This window comes from Lytechinus pictus, chromosome 5 (genome assembly GCF_037042905.1).
Source record: "Lytechinus pictus isolate F3 Inbred chromosome 5, Lp3.0, whole genome shotgun sequence".
Lineage (NCBI taxonomy): Eukaryota > Metazoa > Echinodermata > Echinoidea > Temnopleuroida > Toxopneustidae > Lytechinus > Lytechinus pictus.
Genome location: NC_087249.1, coordinates 12,716,068 through 12,731,678, shown reverse-complemented (window position 1 = coordinate 12,731,678; position 15,611 = coordinate 12,716,068). Strand labels below are relative to the sequence as shown.

The following is a 15,611-nucleotide window of genomic DNA, read 5'->3' as shown; positions in this document are numbered from 1 at the left end:
TCCATTAATTTCCATGCATTCTTTTTTTCTTTCCCTTTTCTAAATTTGTTTTTCAAGCATTTCTGGAGCTCTTAATTACAGTGCACAAGAATATATGCACATAGTTTCTGCGGTATACAAATCAGTATATTAATATTATTTACATGTAATGATTTTGGTATAAATCCCAAAATATTGAGTTTCCTTGTTTGTGAAACACACTGTATATGTACTTTGATCTGTCCATGGCTTCGAGTACAGGTCTATAGAGAGAAGAGAGCCATTGACAGGCCAATGATTTCCCCCGCCAAAACTCTCTGCCTTTTTCCCACTCTTGGTAAACACTGCTGTATGGTCTATAAGGAGAGCCTCGTTGAGAGGGTATTGAAAGACCATTAAAGAACGGTGTATCTTTCGAAGACAAATATTGTTTCGTTGATTGATGATAAGAGGGAATACAAGAAAATGACTCATGAGTAAAACAGACAGAAGAATTTGGAGTATATCAGCCGTTAATCAATCATTCAGAAATAAGTATTGATTTAATATACAGAGAAAGATTGATCCGTGAATGAAAGATGGAAACCAATTTGTATGTTCTGGGGAAATTTGAACATTTTTTTTCTTCAATTTAGTCAAGCAGGTGGATAAATGACCTTCTTACCAAAGTACACCTAGAATTAATGATCAGTAGCATTCATACATTTAAGGTTTATAAAACATATTCCAACTACAACTGAAGCAGCGTTGGAAATATATGAGAGCGATGGGCGATGTCGCCCTCATTACATTTCGAATCGCCCCTAAAATACCTCCAAAATGCATGCTTTATGCAACCATTCTTTCTAGAGTCGTCCCAAGATCTGTCACACACAGTATTCAAGATTATGTCAAAAATCAATTCTCACTATGGCAGAATAATAATATGCTTTTACTGCATAATTGCTTGTTACCCCTAAAAGGTAGCCGTTGAAATGAAAGAAATAGCCCCCAAAATTCTGAAATCACCTCAAAGTGGAATTTTTTAAAAAATTTCCTACCCTAAAGTGTTAACATGAAATGTTCAAATGACTTACAATTTGATATTCTTGTCCATATCTAGTAACTTTGATTTTCAATATTATCTATACTCAAATTGCTATGAGGAAACCATTTTTATGACACTACAAGAATTTTAGAATATAGGTATGAATGAAGTACATGTAGGCCTATGTGAATAAAACAAGGACTATTGAAAATATAAAGCACTCAAGTCAAGTATGCCTTTGAATGAAAAAAAAACACTTCACATTAAATGTAGAGGACTTCAGGATTGGTGGTAATTTTCCAAAAGAATCTGCTCAGATGATAATACTTGGAGTAATTTGATCTGGGATACTTGATTTTTCAAAATGTTCTTGCCATAAAAACCTTTCAGATGTACTTTTTTGTGATATTCTTTAGTGGTATTTTAACATCATTTTTAATATCACGTTATCAAGGATGTTATTTCATGCAATGAAGCAGGAAGTCCACACTCACATGAAATGATTTAATAATTAAATGAGCAAATCGTGCCATCACGGTTTGACTAAAATATAGCAAAGAGTATATATAATTCATGACTGACAAATTTTGCTTTTATGATTTCACTTTTGAGCTTTCTCAAATAGGTCTAATATAATAATAATAATAATAATAATAATAATACCAACATGCTTATATACATGTAGCGCATATCACTGCCAAATGCGTCCCTATATGCTTAATTGGATATTATTACAGGCTTTACCCCCCACAACCTTTTACAGCACGGTAGCATTTCAAGGAATAATTCCTGCCAGGTACCCATTTACCTCACCTGGGTCAAGTGCGGCACAAAATGGATAAATTTCTTGTCGAAGGAAATTACGCCATGGCTGCTGGGATTCGAACCCACGACCTCTGTTTCAAAGTCCGAAGACTAATCCACTTGGCCACAACGCTCCACATATGTTTATAAATATGTTTATTGCAAGCAAAGATAATTTCATAAAACTGCTTCTCCCTCATAAAATCTCTTGATTATTTTAATTGTGCATGAGATTCAGAGTCAAAATTATTCATGAATAAAGATCTATTGGTTTATCTTGAACCTGATAAAAATCATAATTTATTGAATCTATATAATGCACCAAACTTCAAACTGCAGCTTGCAGGTGATATTTGACAAAAAAAATATCAATTTGAGTTTTTCACCTAATTATTTTTTCTCATCATTCTCGAACCTTATGATGAATATAATATTAGATGAATCCTCATCAAACTTTCATTGGTAGGTGCATGCTTCAGTTCAAGCTTACTGCATTTTTTCTAGTACAGATTGTATAGTATAAACCAGGGTGGACTTTGCCTTCAATACAGGATTACGGAATATAAACTTATATATAAAAAGAGTTTAATAAAGAGTTAATTCAAAACCAATTCATTCATCTTGTACACATGTCCCTCAGAGAGGACTTTAAGCTATAGGTCCTCTGGTTGCCTGCTATTAACAATCATTCATATGCTTTCTTGGCAGTCACATGAAATAGCCTTCCTACTGTTATTTTCAATAATAATAATTATGATAATAATAACAGTATATTTACCCAGGGTAGCCACTTCAGTTCCCAGTGGGCCCTGCTATGATTATTACCCTGCCTTAGCTCGGCTACCTAGGTGCTCTTAGCATTTGAGGAATTTCTTCCTACCAGGTACCTATTTACCTCACCCGGGTTGAGTGCAGCACAGTGTAGGTAAATATCTTGCTGAAGGAAAACATGCCATTGCTAGGAACAGAACTCCTGTCCCCCAGATTGAAAGGCAAGAGTCATAACCACTAGACCACAACACCCCCACACCTCTTTCTTTGTAGAATATATCAAGATAATAATAATAATTCAGGAGTTACTTACCCAGTTTTTGTTTTCCTGATTTCTCTATCTATATGCAGAGGAGGAGATTAGTGCTATGCAGAGTGAGCTTGATAAGTATGGTATCCAGATGCCCCAGTTTCACAAGATTGGTGGGATCCTAGCCAACGAGGTAAGGGTCAAACCTTCAGACACAATTTGATAACGTACATCATCTACATGTATTGAATGCTATCCTTGTATAGTTAAAAAGTGTACATTATCTTTCTGCTATTTGCTCTGAAGTGCCTGAAGCATCTTATTAACATGGAAAGTGTGATATACAAATTGTATGTCTTATTATTATGCATGAAATCATATTTTGTACAAATTTTTGGCTCAGTGAAAAATATGCTGAAACAAAAGGTATGAAGTCCAAGAGAAATAATTGATGTTCATTTCAGCTAGGATAAAAAGATAAGGTTGTACATGTACTTATAACATATATATTTTTTGGAAAAATTATTTGGCTGAGGTTTTTTAGCCAAATGTTAAGGCCTTCAGTTTGTTCATATTGACGGAAGCCATTGCAAGAAAAAGGAAGGAAAACATTTGAATGAAAACTGCTGATTTCTTTGAAACCACAAATGTGAAATTAGTCAAATATTCACACAATAATTTTTTTCCTTTTTTTGAGGGGGGGGGGGGGGGTGAGAGGTTATTTGAATGTAAGCTTTATACTTTGAGGTGGGTGTTATTTTTCTGAATAAGAAATGAGATAGAAGCTATCAATAAGAATCACATCATTAAAGAGTAATTGCTCTTTTACCTTAGAGTTAGTCTAGAGATTAAGCGCTTTTACTTTAGAGTTAGTCTAGAGATTAATCTCTTTTACGTTAGAGTTAGTCTAGAGATTAATCTCTTACTTTAGAGTTAGTCTAGAGATTAAGCTGTTTGGAAGTTATGTTCTGTATGCCAGGTATAGTAGAAAAATAATATTCCATGTCTCAAAGCGCTTTACAGATCTAGTATTACCCCGGTCATGAAATCCTGGCTTGCCCACACGCAATGTTCGTACTTTCTCCACTCCCTGGGGAGCATTTCAGCTAGAGGTTCCAAACTCGATTGCTAGGCAGATTGCATCCTACCGGGTATCAATTTAACACCTGGGTGGAGAGTGGCAAAGCTGGATTGATGCATTGTTCAAGGATGTTATGCCGCATTGGGATTGAAAAGGATGACACATTGATTACTACTACTAGGCTTAACTGCCACGCCATGATGCTTCTACCCCAAATTGCCCTTAACTATCAATGGGAGTGAACTTTCTATAATTCTTATCAAATCTAGACAGATTGTAAACTTTGCATTCAAATGCTTGTTAACAATGGTAATTTCTTATTTAGAAAGTAAGGATGCCAACATTAGGTGATGGGAATAATATGTATTTTAACTCTTACATGTATCTCGCACAAGAAAGGGTCAACAGTTTTGCATTATTAAAGTGTGCATAAAGTAGTGTGTTAGGTCACGTGTAAAGTCAATCATAACTAGTGGATGTCTTAATGAAATACAAACTCAGGTTCGTGCGAAATAAGGATCCATTTACATTTAAAGTTTACAAAGTCAGATCCTTAGTGCTATTGAGAAGACATTAAAAAAATCATTGAGAAAAACTTAAACCTCGTTCAGTTGATTATATTGGAAGAAACCTCACATTTTAATCTCCTTTATGAACATGACATCTGGCTGACTTCTCATACCGCCTGCTAATGAGCTTTCCCTGTAAAACATGCCAAGTTATCTGACCTTCTTATTTAATGAGAATAACATTTGACATTGGTGGCAGAAATCTATTCTAGGTGAGATGATAATTGTTTAATGTTCTCAGGGATACACCGCTGAGGAAATTGAAAACGTTCATGAAGCATCAATGTTTTAAGGGAAACCTAGGGTGTCTCTGAAGTACGGTCATTGGATGCTTTGGAATTTGAGTTAGTAACGAAACATGCGAACTTCACGACTAAAATTGCAAAGCTTGCTACGAAAATTGTGAACTTTACAAATAAAAGTCAACATAGCGTGAGTTTGTAAACAATGGATTTATATTTGGCGAATGAATGTCACACCCCTAATTAAAGCTATTGTGTATGAGTGGGGGATGATTGGAGAATGATTATTTCATGTGACCTTCATGTTCTCACGAAGGTAATCAGTTGTAATTAATCCTTTGTTGAAGGACCTCTTAATACAGTAAGTCCTAGAGGACCTAGACCACAGAAATGTTACACATCAAGGCCAATTGATAAATAGAGCATGATATAATTGTATGATTTTTTGTTGCATGATGATAACCTGCATGTAGGCTACAATACAAGTGAACATATATGTACTAAATAGGTGTTCTACAGTGTATATGTGTTAGAAATTCAATATGTAGTGTTAAAGAATACTTCTTTTCAAATTTAAGAACTCATGATTTTCTATGATCATTTCTGCTCAAAATGCTGAGTGTTGAATGTCTACAGCACAGAGAAACAAACTTTTTTTTATATAATATTTTATCACAGGTCTGACTTCAAAATTAAGTATCTCTGAACTTAAACACTTGAAATGTGTGCATTTTCTGGTGGGGTTCACTATTAAAATGTTGAGCACCATTGTACATGTATGTACATGTGTTAGAACTGAATTATGTAGTAGAATATTTTTTCCTTTGTCTGAACTCATGATTTTCTACATGTGTTCGAACTGATATACAATTGTTTTTATTTTTTAATTTTATTATTACATGTATATCAGGACTCATGATTGGTTGTCATTTCTTGCAAGTTGGTCAGGCGATGTTGCCTTCCACTGACCATCTCACTGCAGACCCCCCATTACATTTGAATAAAAAAAATAAAAAAAACAAGAGTTTGTTGACAAGGCACAGATGAAAGGCCTTGAACTCTGGTTTTTATTATTGTGTTGAGAATTCTGTGTTGTTAATGACACTTTTACACCACAGAAAAAATGGTATTGATTGGTAAATCTAAATGACCTTTTTGTATTTTTTTCTTTCCCTGGCTTCTCCCCCCTCTCTCTCTCCCTCTCACACACACAAACACATATGTATACACTTTTTCTTCTCTCTCCCCCCCTCTCTTTCTCTACCCCCCTCCCCCCTCTCGTGCTCTCTCTCTCTCACACACACACACACACACACACACACACCTACGCTCTTTATCTCTCTTCCCCTTTCTCTTTCTCCCTTTTCTGTATCTTTCTCCCTTTCTACCCCCCCCCCCCCCCACTTTCTGTCTATTACATCCCTACTCTACAGCTCTCTGTTGATGACGCTGCAGGTAAGAGTGGATTTTTATTGATATTTTCTGTCAATTGAGTGTAATCAGCTCGATATTCAATGCACGCATTTGTCCATCAAATTAGAGTATAGTGAAATTACTATCACCTTGGTTCGTTCATCGCACATGTTCTATATGGCAGCTGTCAAACTGCCATGTTGTGTTTTTTTTTTTTGGTTCAGGGTAATGTGAATGAAGATTTTCTGTTATAACAATGTTTTCCTGTCCCCCTAAAAACACTCAAGAAGACTTGATTGATGATTAAAGACCCTCTAATGCAATAATGTTCCCCACTCCTCACAACTTAACAGACTTTAAAAAAAATCAAATTATAGTCAAATGCGTTTTATTAATTTAACATATTGTACTGCCCTTAGCATCTGCACATTGCTTTGCTCTGGGCGTTTGTGACACTAAAACTTTCTTTTATTTGCTCTCGAATGAGGAAACCACGACAACCAAACTTATGTATTTTTCAACACTTAAATTTGCATTCAATGCTCAAGATATTGCTGCACCAAAACATTTATGGGAATCTTTTTTTTGGTAATGTTATAAACATGTCACTTTGGCGAACCTGTCATGTTTTTTAAGCATTTTCGTAGGGTAAGGTGAACAAGGTGAAATATGTGAAACAGGCAATCTACCTAGAGCTCCAAAGTCTAATTCTCCCCATGACAAACATACTTCTGAGGTCCCATTAGATTTGACATGGGCAGACTTGCCTGTAATTATCCATGTGTTTTATACCAATTTCACCTACAATAGGCCTATACATGTAGCTACATGTATCTCTCTCCTACTACTGTTAATTATCTGATCTCCTGCGCAATGAACACACTTTTTATGATCTGTCTGATGGAGGGTATGCAAATAACACAATTCAGACCGACAGCTGGCCCATAGTATTATACTGGTAGCTCTCCTTGTTGACATTAGAATGGATGAGTAGTAATGAACACACAGGAATTTCATCTTAATTACATGTATATGCATAACGAGCTAGGATCATATCATTTGCATATATATTCATGTTTAAAAGTGCAGTGCAGTTATCAATGACATGGTGGCAGTGGCCGATTCACCCCACATGTATAAAGTGGCCCCCATAAGTTGAAAAAAGCCCCTTGCAAATTTGCTAACGGGTTTGGTGGAAAGTGGCATTTGGCACAAAAATAAATAGGGAATATACCCCCTATGTATTTAAAGCCCTCGCTCATATCCTATAATTAAATGAAACCCTATCTTTTAAATATCTTCTTGTAATCTAATCTCAATCTCGGGTATATGGAAATCCATCAATGTCATAATTTTTTCTTTTGGAAATTTGCACAATGTCCTTGAAAAACCAAGAGAAGCATACTGAATTTTAAAGAAAATTATGAATGTATGAATAGACATCCTATCTCAATTTTTTTTAACAATCATGTTTTTTAGATGGTGACATTGCTGGCTTTCCATAGTTGAGGTTGATTGGATCAATCGTAACTCCTTGTAAGACGGGGCCCATATTTCTCATACTACCTAGCAGAGTGCAAAAACATTGGTTTAGGCTGACCCATTGAATATTAATCTCTAGATCTGTAGACTTGCTTGTTCCTCTATCTCTGACGTACTGGAAACTTGACTACCAAACCAAGAAATGAGGATTTACATACTTGCGTCAGACAGGCAGTTACAGAGTTTACAGTCCAGTTTAGATATTGGCGCTCTTTCTCTCTCTAGTCCGAGTCTCATATTTCAGTGACATGACACTTGCTCCTATAACTATTGCTCAGGGCTTTATTTTGTCTATTAAAGATGTACATGTAGGTTTAGGGTTGTAGTAGGGTTTTATGTTGGGTTTAGAGATAGGTTTTGGGGGGTATAGTATTAAATGCAGGGTTGAAGTGGGTTATTTGGTTGATGTGTGGAATCTGTAGGGGAGCAATTTTCACTGGAGTACTTGTCATGGAAACCTTGATTGTCTTGTTAGTTTAACCCTAAATTACGAGGGGGGGGGGGCCTTTACAGCCCCCCCCTCAACAGTTTTTTGCAATATATCTGCTGTGAGAATTTTTGACCGCGCCACTTGCTGACTTTTTACTTTCATATCTCGCCCAACTTTTGAGACCAAATTTGTGATGCCCAGCACGCGATTACGAGATTATGCAGCATTATGTAAGTGCTTGTCATACCAACATTGCTCGAAACGTACATATCTTGTACAAAGTCAATACGAAATCTGTTTTTTCTAAACTTCATAAATGAGTGATTATTCTCACGTTTATTGACAACAGTCATTTAATTTGATGCTATTTATGACTGAAATAATGTCCCTAATGAATTTTGTCAAAATAGACTTAGAAATTAACAAATTTAAAAACAAAGAAATACGTAAGAAATAAAAATAAAACAATAAAATCCATATGAAATAAATTTTGGTACCAGAATTTTTTTCCTTGTTAGGAATGCTATAAGAAATATTTTCACCACAAGTTGGCTTTCTAAGAGCTTTATTGAGTGAATTAGAGCAAAAAGTATGGGTTCATAGGTTCATGAACAAATTAGAATAATTAATTCATATTAAAAAAAAGTATTTGAATATTGTGCAATTTACCTGTGTGACAGCGTACATGTCATTCTCTAACTTCATGCAAATTTTCGTCGTGATCTTGCGATCCTCAGCTGAGATCTTAGGCCCCCACCCAGGACTTTAACCTCTCAAAATAGCCCAGGTATCAAAGTTAGGCCCTTTAGGGTTAAAGTTTTGACATCAAAGATGACATCTTATACTGCATTGACCAGTTTTAAATAATTTAAATACTATAAGAGATTTGGATAAATATAGGTTTCTTATTCAATCTACCTAGGACCAAAGTCTTGTGCGATGCCCTTCCTTGAATGTGGGGTTTCGCATTTCTATAATTTGTGACAATTTCATTAGGGTAGCTGTGACAGCCTGCACTTGAAAATGTCAAGACACTTATTACTAGAGTACGAGTCCTAAATTTGCTAATTGAGTTAATGGACTCCTCCACTCATACATGTAACTGTGCAACTATAAACTATGTAAACTCTTTCCATTCTTTCTCTGGCCTTCTTTGTCCATCTGTTCTGATTTATCTTGCTCTCTAGCGATCTGTATTATAACCCCCCCCCCCAGTCATCTCTTCTTCTCTTTGTTTGTATCTGTCCTTTTCTCCTCTCCTTCTCTTTCTCTCTAGCTTTTGGATGTCTTTTTGTCTGTCCGTCTCTTGCTTGCTGCTGTCTTTCCTTTTCTCGTCTGTACGCCTCTGACAATCTGCCTCACCTTATCAGGTCATCTGTCTTCCCCCTTCTCTACCCCCCTCCCTACTCTTTCTCCATCCCCTCTTCATGTCTGTTCATGTGTGTCTGCCCCTTACTCTCTCTCCTCTCTCTGGCTCCCTCTTTCTCTTTCTTTCTCTTCATCATCTCATCCCTTTTCCCTCACGCTCTGTCTTGCGTCTCCCCCCTCTCTCTCTCTTGCTATCATTTTAATTGTGTTTAATATCTTCAGGGAGAGGGAGAGGATGAGGGGGAAATAAGAGGAAATTGAGTGCATGTTACTAACGGAGGTGACATGGTAGCTGATAAAATTACCACCCATTAACACCTCCGTGAGAACTACCTTTACCTGTAAATTGTTTTATGGGGGAGTAAGCTAGCCTCTGGGAGAATTGCCAATAGAATGCTCGTGAACGATCAAACACTTACTTGTGAATGATTTGTGCATAGTGAAGTGTAGAGGTTGTAAAGTGATTTTATTAACTGTCTGTTGTATTCAGATTTTTAAATGGATGTGAATGAGGCCATGGATCTCTTGAAAAAGACCCATGTCTCGTTTCGATGAGGAGAAGCTAATTGTGTTACTTTTAAATCATAACTTTATATAGGCCTACTCAAAGTACCACAGCTGCAACCACTATTAAGACTACAACCCTTACACTCTATCAGTGCAATTATTACTCCTCACTACCACCAACTTCCACCACTATATCCACCACCACCACCATTTGTTTTACCCATACCACTCGTTATATACTACAACCACCACAAATGAAACCTTTACCACTGATGCTACCACCATTCCAATCGTTATATACCACAGTTACCACAGCTGAAACCTTTACCACTGATGCTACCTCCTTAAAGGGATACTCCGGGCTGAAGATATTAAAATCTGAATAAATAGAGTAAAATCCACAGAGCAAAATGCTGAAAATTTCATCAAAATCGGATAACAAATAACAAAGTTATTTAATTTTAAAGTTTAGCAATATTTTGAGAAAACAGTTATATGCACGTCATCATGAATATTCATTAGGGGGGCTGATGATGTCACATCCCCTCTTTCCTTTTTCTTATGTTATTACATAAAATCATATTTGTTTCATTTTTTCATACATGTGTAAATGATGCGTCTCCATTATAATGAAATAATTTTCATCAATAAATAACTAATGCACTTAATCAGTTGTCAATCCAATTGTTTTAGGTCTTGGTAGAAAAAACTTCAATAAACCTAATATCATGTAATAAAATACAAAAGAACAAGTGGGGATATGACATCATCAGTTTGCTCTTTGAATATTCATGACGACATCCCTAGAACTGTTGCACCGGAATAATGCAAATCTTTAAAATTCAATCACTTTGTTATTTGTTATCCGATTTAAATCAAATTTTCAGCATTTTTTTGCTCTGTGAATTTTTACTATATTTATTGAGATATGAATATCTTTAGCCTGGAGTATCCCTGTAACATGATATCAGTATCATTCCCGCCCCTCACCACCACCGTGACCACCACTATTTCTTATACCTACAATAATTTTATGTCCTAAAGCTACAACGTCTACCACTGATACAACCTCCATAAGTTGTATTACCACCATTCCTATTCCTCACTACCACAGACTTCCATAATCACAAACACCACCCTTCATTCACCACAGCTACCACTGCTGCAACTCTTATTGCTTATACAACCATCCCTGTAGTGTAGTCTGCAGGCACAGACCCCGACTGAAACTTTGATCAGCAAGTGGGTCTTTGCGCAAAGACTAGCACGTATGAAACTTGCTGTATAAATTTCAGGGTGAGAGGGTCGTCTTCTGTACATGAGTCATGGTAGGCTGCACGTTCAGACCATTTAACTTGAGTGAAGGGTTTGCACAGCAGACTACATGTATTCAGTAAACCATTCCCACCAATAGTAATACTACCACCTGTCACATTAATGCTACCTCTTAACCATCACTTCTATTATCAATTTCACCACCACCACCTTTAACGACAACAATAACAACGACTGTTATGAACAATAAAGGAACTTGAAGTTAAATTTTATTGCCAGTGCACAAATCTTATAAACTGTTTAAAAGAACTTATGGGAAAAAGTGATTAAATGTAATAAAAATCCAAACAATATTTGTTTCATGCCATGTTCACCTCTGTACAGAATTTGTATATCATCAAGCAATGTATATTCCTCTATACTTCCTGAAATATTGGTAGTTTTCCGTAATAGGAATTTCTCTGTTTATTTATATATCAAAAGTTTTTCTATCTCAACAGGAACTGAAATTAATAACCAAACTTCTTCAGGAATGTAATATCAGGATAGCAGATTACACTCAAAGAAAATAAGAACCTAAATATTTATATTATATTGGATGGCTCAGAATGGTATACCAGAGATATTCCAAGTATTATGGCCAATGTTGCACGAATCGTAGATATATTGGCCATAACGAGAGGAATATTTCTGGTACATGCTGATGCAATTATTATCTATTCCCCCAAATTAAAGTGATTGAGCAAATCATGTCACTCAATCGGTTTATATGCCCCACTTTATAAAATCATTGTGATCATGGAAATGTGACATGTAGCACTTATTTACATGTAGCACTTATATCAAATGTCATCATTGCACGCTGTATTGCATTGATTATTGGGTAGGCTACACAGTTCTATATTGAACTGCAAATGTGGGGATATTTGTCTGTTTTTCGATGCTCTGTGCAATGTGCTTTCATTGCGATCTAAATATTACAAATGCAGTTATAATCCATCAGTGCAAGACAGAACAAGCTATTGATTATTAATAATGACAAAATCATTTAGCTTCAATGACATGCCTTTGAGCAATCTTTGTCATGTTACGAAGCAAACATGAAATCTGAAAGAAAGCATCCCGGTTCAATCCTATACCCATTATGGTAACCAAATATCTGGTTCTCACTACCGTCCTAAAACTAGTTTAGTGGAAACTAGTAAAACATGTAATGAGAACTGTCGAAGCGGTTTTGGAAGTGATCTTCTAAACCGGTTCAGAAAACCTTCTTGTGGTGTAGTTTTGAAGATCGCTTTGCCTTGTTAAACTGGTTTATCGTAAGTGAGGACACAACCGTTCTTCGGGAAGCGATCTTCGCACATTTCGAGCACACTACTCCACACACTGTATGTGGAATGCCTACGCTGCGGTTTCAAATATCATGCGAAACATGTCACCCCACTGAGAGTGTTCCCATAGCAACAAGACCGCTTTACGTGAAGTGGTTTTGAAAACCACTTTCAGGTGATGAAATGGGAACGCTAGCAAAGCGATCTTCCAAACGGTTTTCCTGAATCGGTTTCCAGTAAACCAGTTTTAGAAAGTAAAATGAGAACGGTGTCAAAGAATACACTGGGACAAATATAGATTCACCTCAAAATGGCAAAAATAACTATGTAAAAGGAGAATCTGTAATTGCTACATGTATTCAGGACATGAGGCTGTGAATGAATGAAAGTAGGAAATTTTGCCAAATACCAAGTGGGTGTTTCATAAAGCTGTTCGTAAGTTAAGAGCGACTTTAAGAATGACTGGTGATCCTATCTTGTGGTAAATGATATATTCAGTGGCGATGATTAAGCACGTAAGAAAGGTTCACCAGTCATTCGTACAGTCACTCTTAACTTACGAACAGCTTTATGAAACGGCCCCCAGATCTATGTTTATCTTTCCAATTTTCAACTTCATTTTCAATTTTGATTTCTGTCTGTAGTCCACGCGGCCGTGATCGCCATCAACGAGGCCATCGACAAGCAGGTTCCTTCCGACACGATGACGGCGCTCCGGAATCCCAACGCCCTCATGCAGAACATGGACGACAATAACCAAGATGCCTACCAAGATTGCCTGTATGATGCCAAGCTAGCCAAGGCACAGATTGCCCTCAATAAGGTACTCTCAATCTTTTCCACACAATCACTGGTGTAAATTCAAGCAGCAAACCTATTGACGGGGGGGGGGGGGGGGTATGAAATGTATTTATGCCCATGCACCCAATTGTGTAATTTTGCACATTTGTTCAATTAAATTCCACAATTGTGATAATAGTTTTTCTCTGTCACATTTGTACCAGAGAAACGGACATCGGGGGCCCGTAACACAAAGCTGAGCAATTATCATAACTTCTGAAGGTTTCCATGGCGAAGAAGAAGGAGAGCGTAGTGGGTTTCACGAAACGGACCGCCCAATCTCGACGTTTCGACAAGTGTGAAGACGACAAGAATACACTTGTCGTAACGTCGAGTTTGAGAGGTCCTTTTCAGGACCAACATATGCCCACAAAAGATTACATGGTTTACCATAAAACCCACTACACTCTTTTAGCAATTATCGTAGAACTGTTTTAACGATTGATTGCATTGACTACAATGTACAATCAATCGTGAAAATCAAGCGTACGATTAATCGCTAACCTTCGTGTTATGGGACACAGGGCACAGATTAATCCCAGGCAATGCAAAGGCCGTGGCCTCAGATGCCCTTAGAAATTGCCTTCATGTCCTTCCAAATATTTGTAGAGTTAAGGACAACGTAAGTGCCCTTTTTGCCCGAGGCCTTGGTGCCCTGCGGTAATCCAGTGCATGTGTCCCATTGATAAGTACAGCTTAATATTAATGCCTTTTAATAGCATTGGATGCCTTTAAAGTGAGCACTGTCCTTTCCTTTGAGTGCCCATTAAAAAAATGGCCTTGTCTCTTTGAATTCTTAATTTGTTCCCTGGGACATGTAGGGCTTGGATCATGTTGAGTTCTGTGTTTTTCCCAAATTTGTTTTCTGAGTCATGGAAAACTTGGGACTTTCTGTGGATTGCTGCAAGTTCAGTGTCAAATTATCAGAATCAATAGTGCAGTTAGGGAAGCAAGATTGAGACAATATCTCATCTCAGAAGATTCTCATTAGTAATCCCTCAGAATTAGTTTTTAAAAATATTTTGAAAAAGAAGTTCTCCCAACTTTAGAAAATGGGGGCAAATTTCATCATTTACCACTTTCCCCAAACTGAAACAAAATTCTGTGTTGGCTGCTGAAAAATGTGTACACCAACATTTACTGAGTTTTATTTATACATGTAAAAGGTCACAATATATACATGTGGTACAGTGTTATAGATCAATTTGAAGATATATAATACCACCAATTAGTTTTACAATATTTTTATTTTAATGCTGTATTCTATATCTGATAGTAATGAAATCACCAATCAAGCAAATCAAATAAACTGAAAGCATTTCCATTCACTCTTTTTTTATTCAGTATACTATAAGTCATAAGGTATTTGAAAAGTAGCAGTCTGTAATAATACTCTCATAAGCAATTAGATATTAAACCTTTATAAATCTGTACAAAAGATTGTTTGGATATTACTGGCTGTAAAAAAAATTGGCAGGCAGGTATCAATTGGTAATAAAATGGAAATCCATTCCATTAAATAATTGTATTCCAGCCATTTAAATACAGCAGCACAATTTCGTTTCCAGGTTTTGATATCAAAATCTGAATAGGAGGTTCAGTTGTTCATGTTAATGTGAAAATGATAGATTTCCTTCGTAATGCAGATATAGATCAATAAAGTACTTTCTGTGTCTTAATTTTCACTTCAAGATTACTTTTGCCTTCAGTCTTTACTTGAGATAACATCTCTTTCTTTCGTGAATATAGCATGATATTTTATGAATTATTTTTAAACTTGTTTTTTCTTCATCCCATTTTTATTTCCTTTCTTAAAAAACCAATTCAATCCAGGCCTCACTGAAGGTATATCAACTGAAGATTCAGGAAATGTTTAGTTTTATCTTTTTTGCCAGATGATGTATTTAATAATCTTTGTTTTCTTTTTTTATTTGGTGATGTGAGGGGCTTGTCCTAATTTTCTGGGGCACTGATTGTCTGATTGAAGATATTTATGATGGTTATATGTTGGAGTAGTTTAATTATGTTAGGATGAAAATGATATATGGGCTTTGCTAAATACATTTTCAATTGTTGTAATTAAGAAGATACTAGAGACATTTTGAAAACTCTTAAAGCTGTGCCACTAGAAGTATCCCTTGTGGTTTAATTGATTTTATTAATTATTAATTTCATTGTCAAG

At 36.2% G+C, this 15,611-nt stretch overlaps 1 protein-coding gene across 1 annotated transcript in view; it reads left to right on the top strand.

Moving 5' to 3' along the window:
* The window catches only part of LOC129261790 (ras GTPase-activating-like protein IQGAP1), a 98,025-nt gene that overhangs the window by 14,062 nt on the left and 68,352 nt on the right, over positions 1–15,611 (top strand). Inside the window, exons 4-6 of the mRNA XM_064099837.1 lie at positions 2,933–3,024; positions 6,157–6,178; positions 13,234–13,412. Coding sequence (XP_063955907.1) covers positions 2,933–3,024; positions 6,157–6,178; positions 13,234–13,412 — 293 coding nt within the window. The remainder of the gene's footprint in view (positions 1–2,932; positions 3,025–6,156; positions 6,179–13,233; positions 13,413–15,611) is intronic.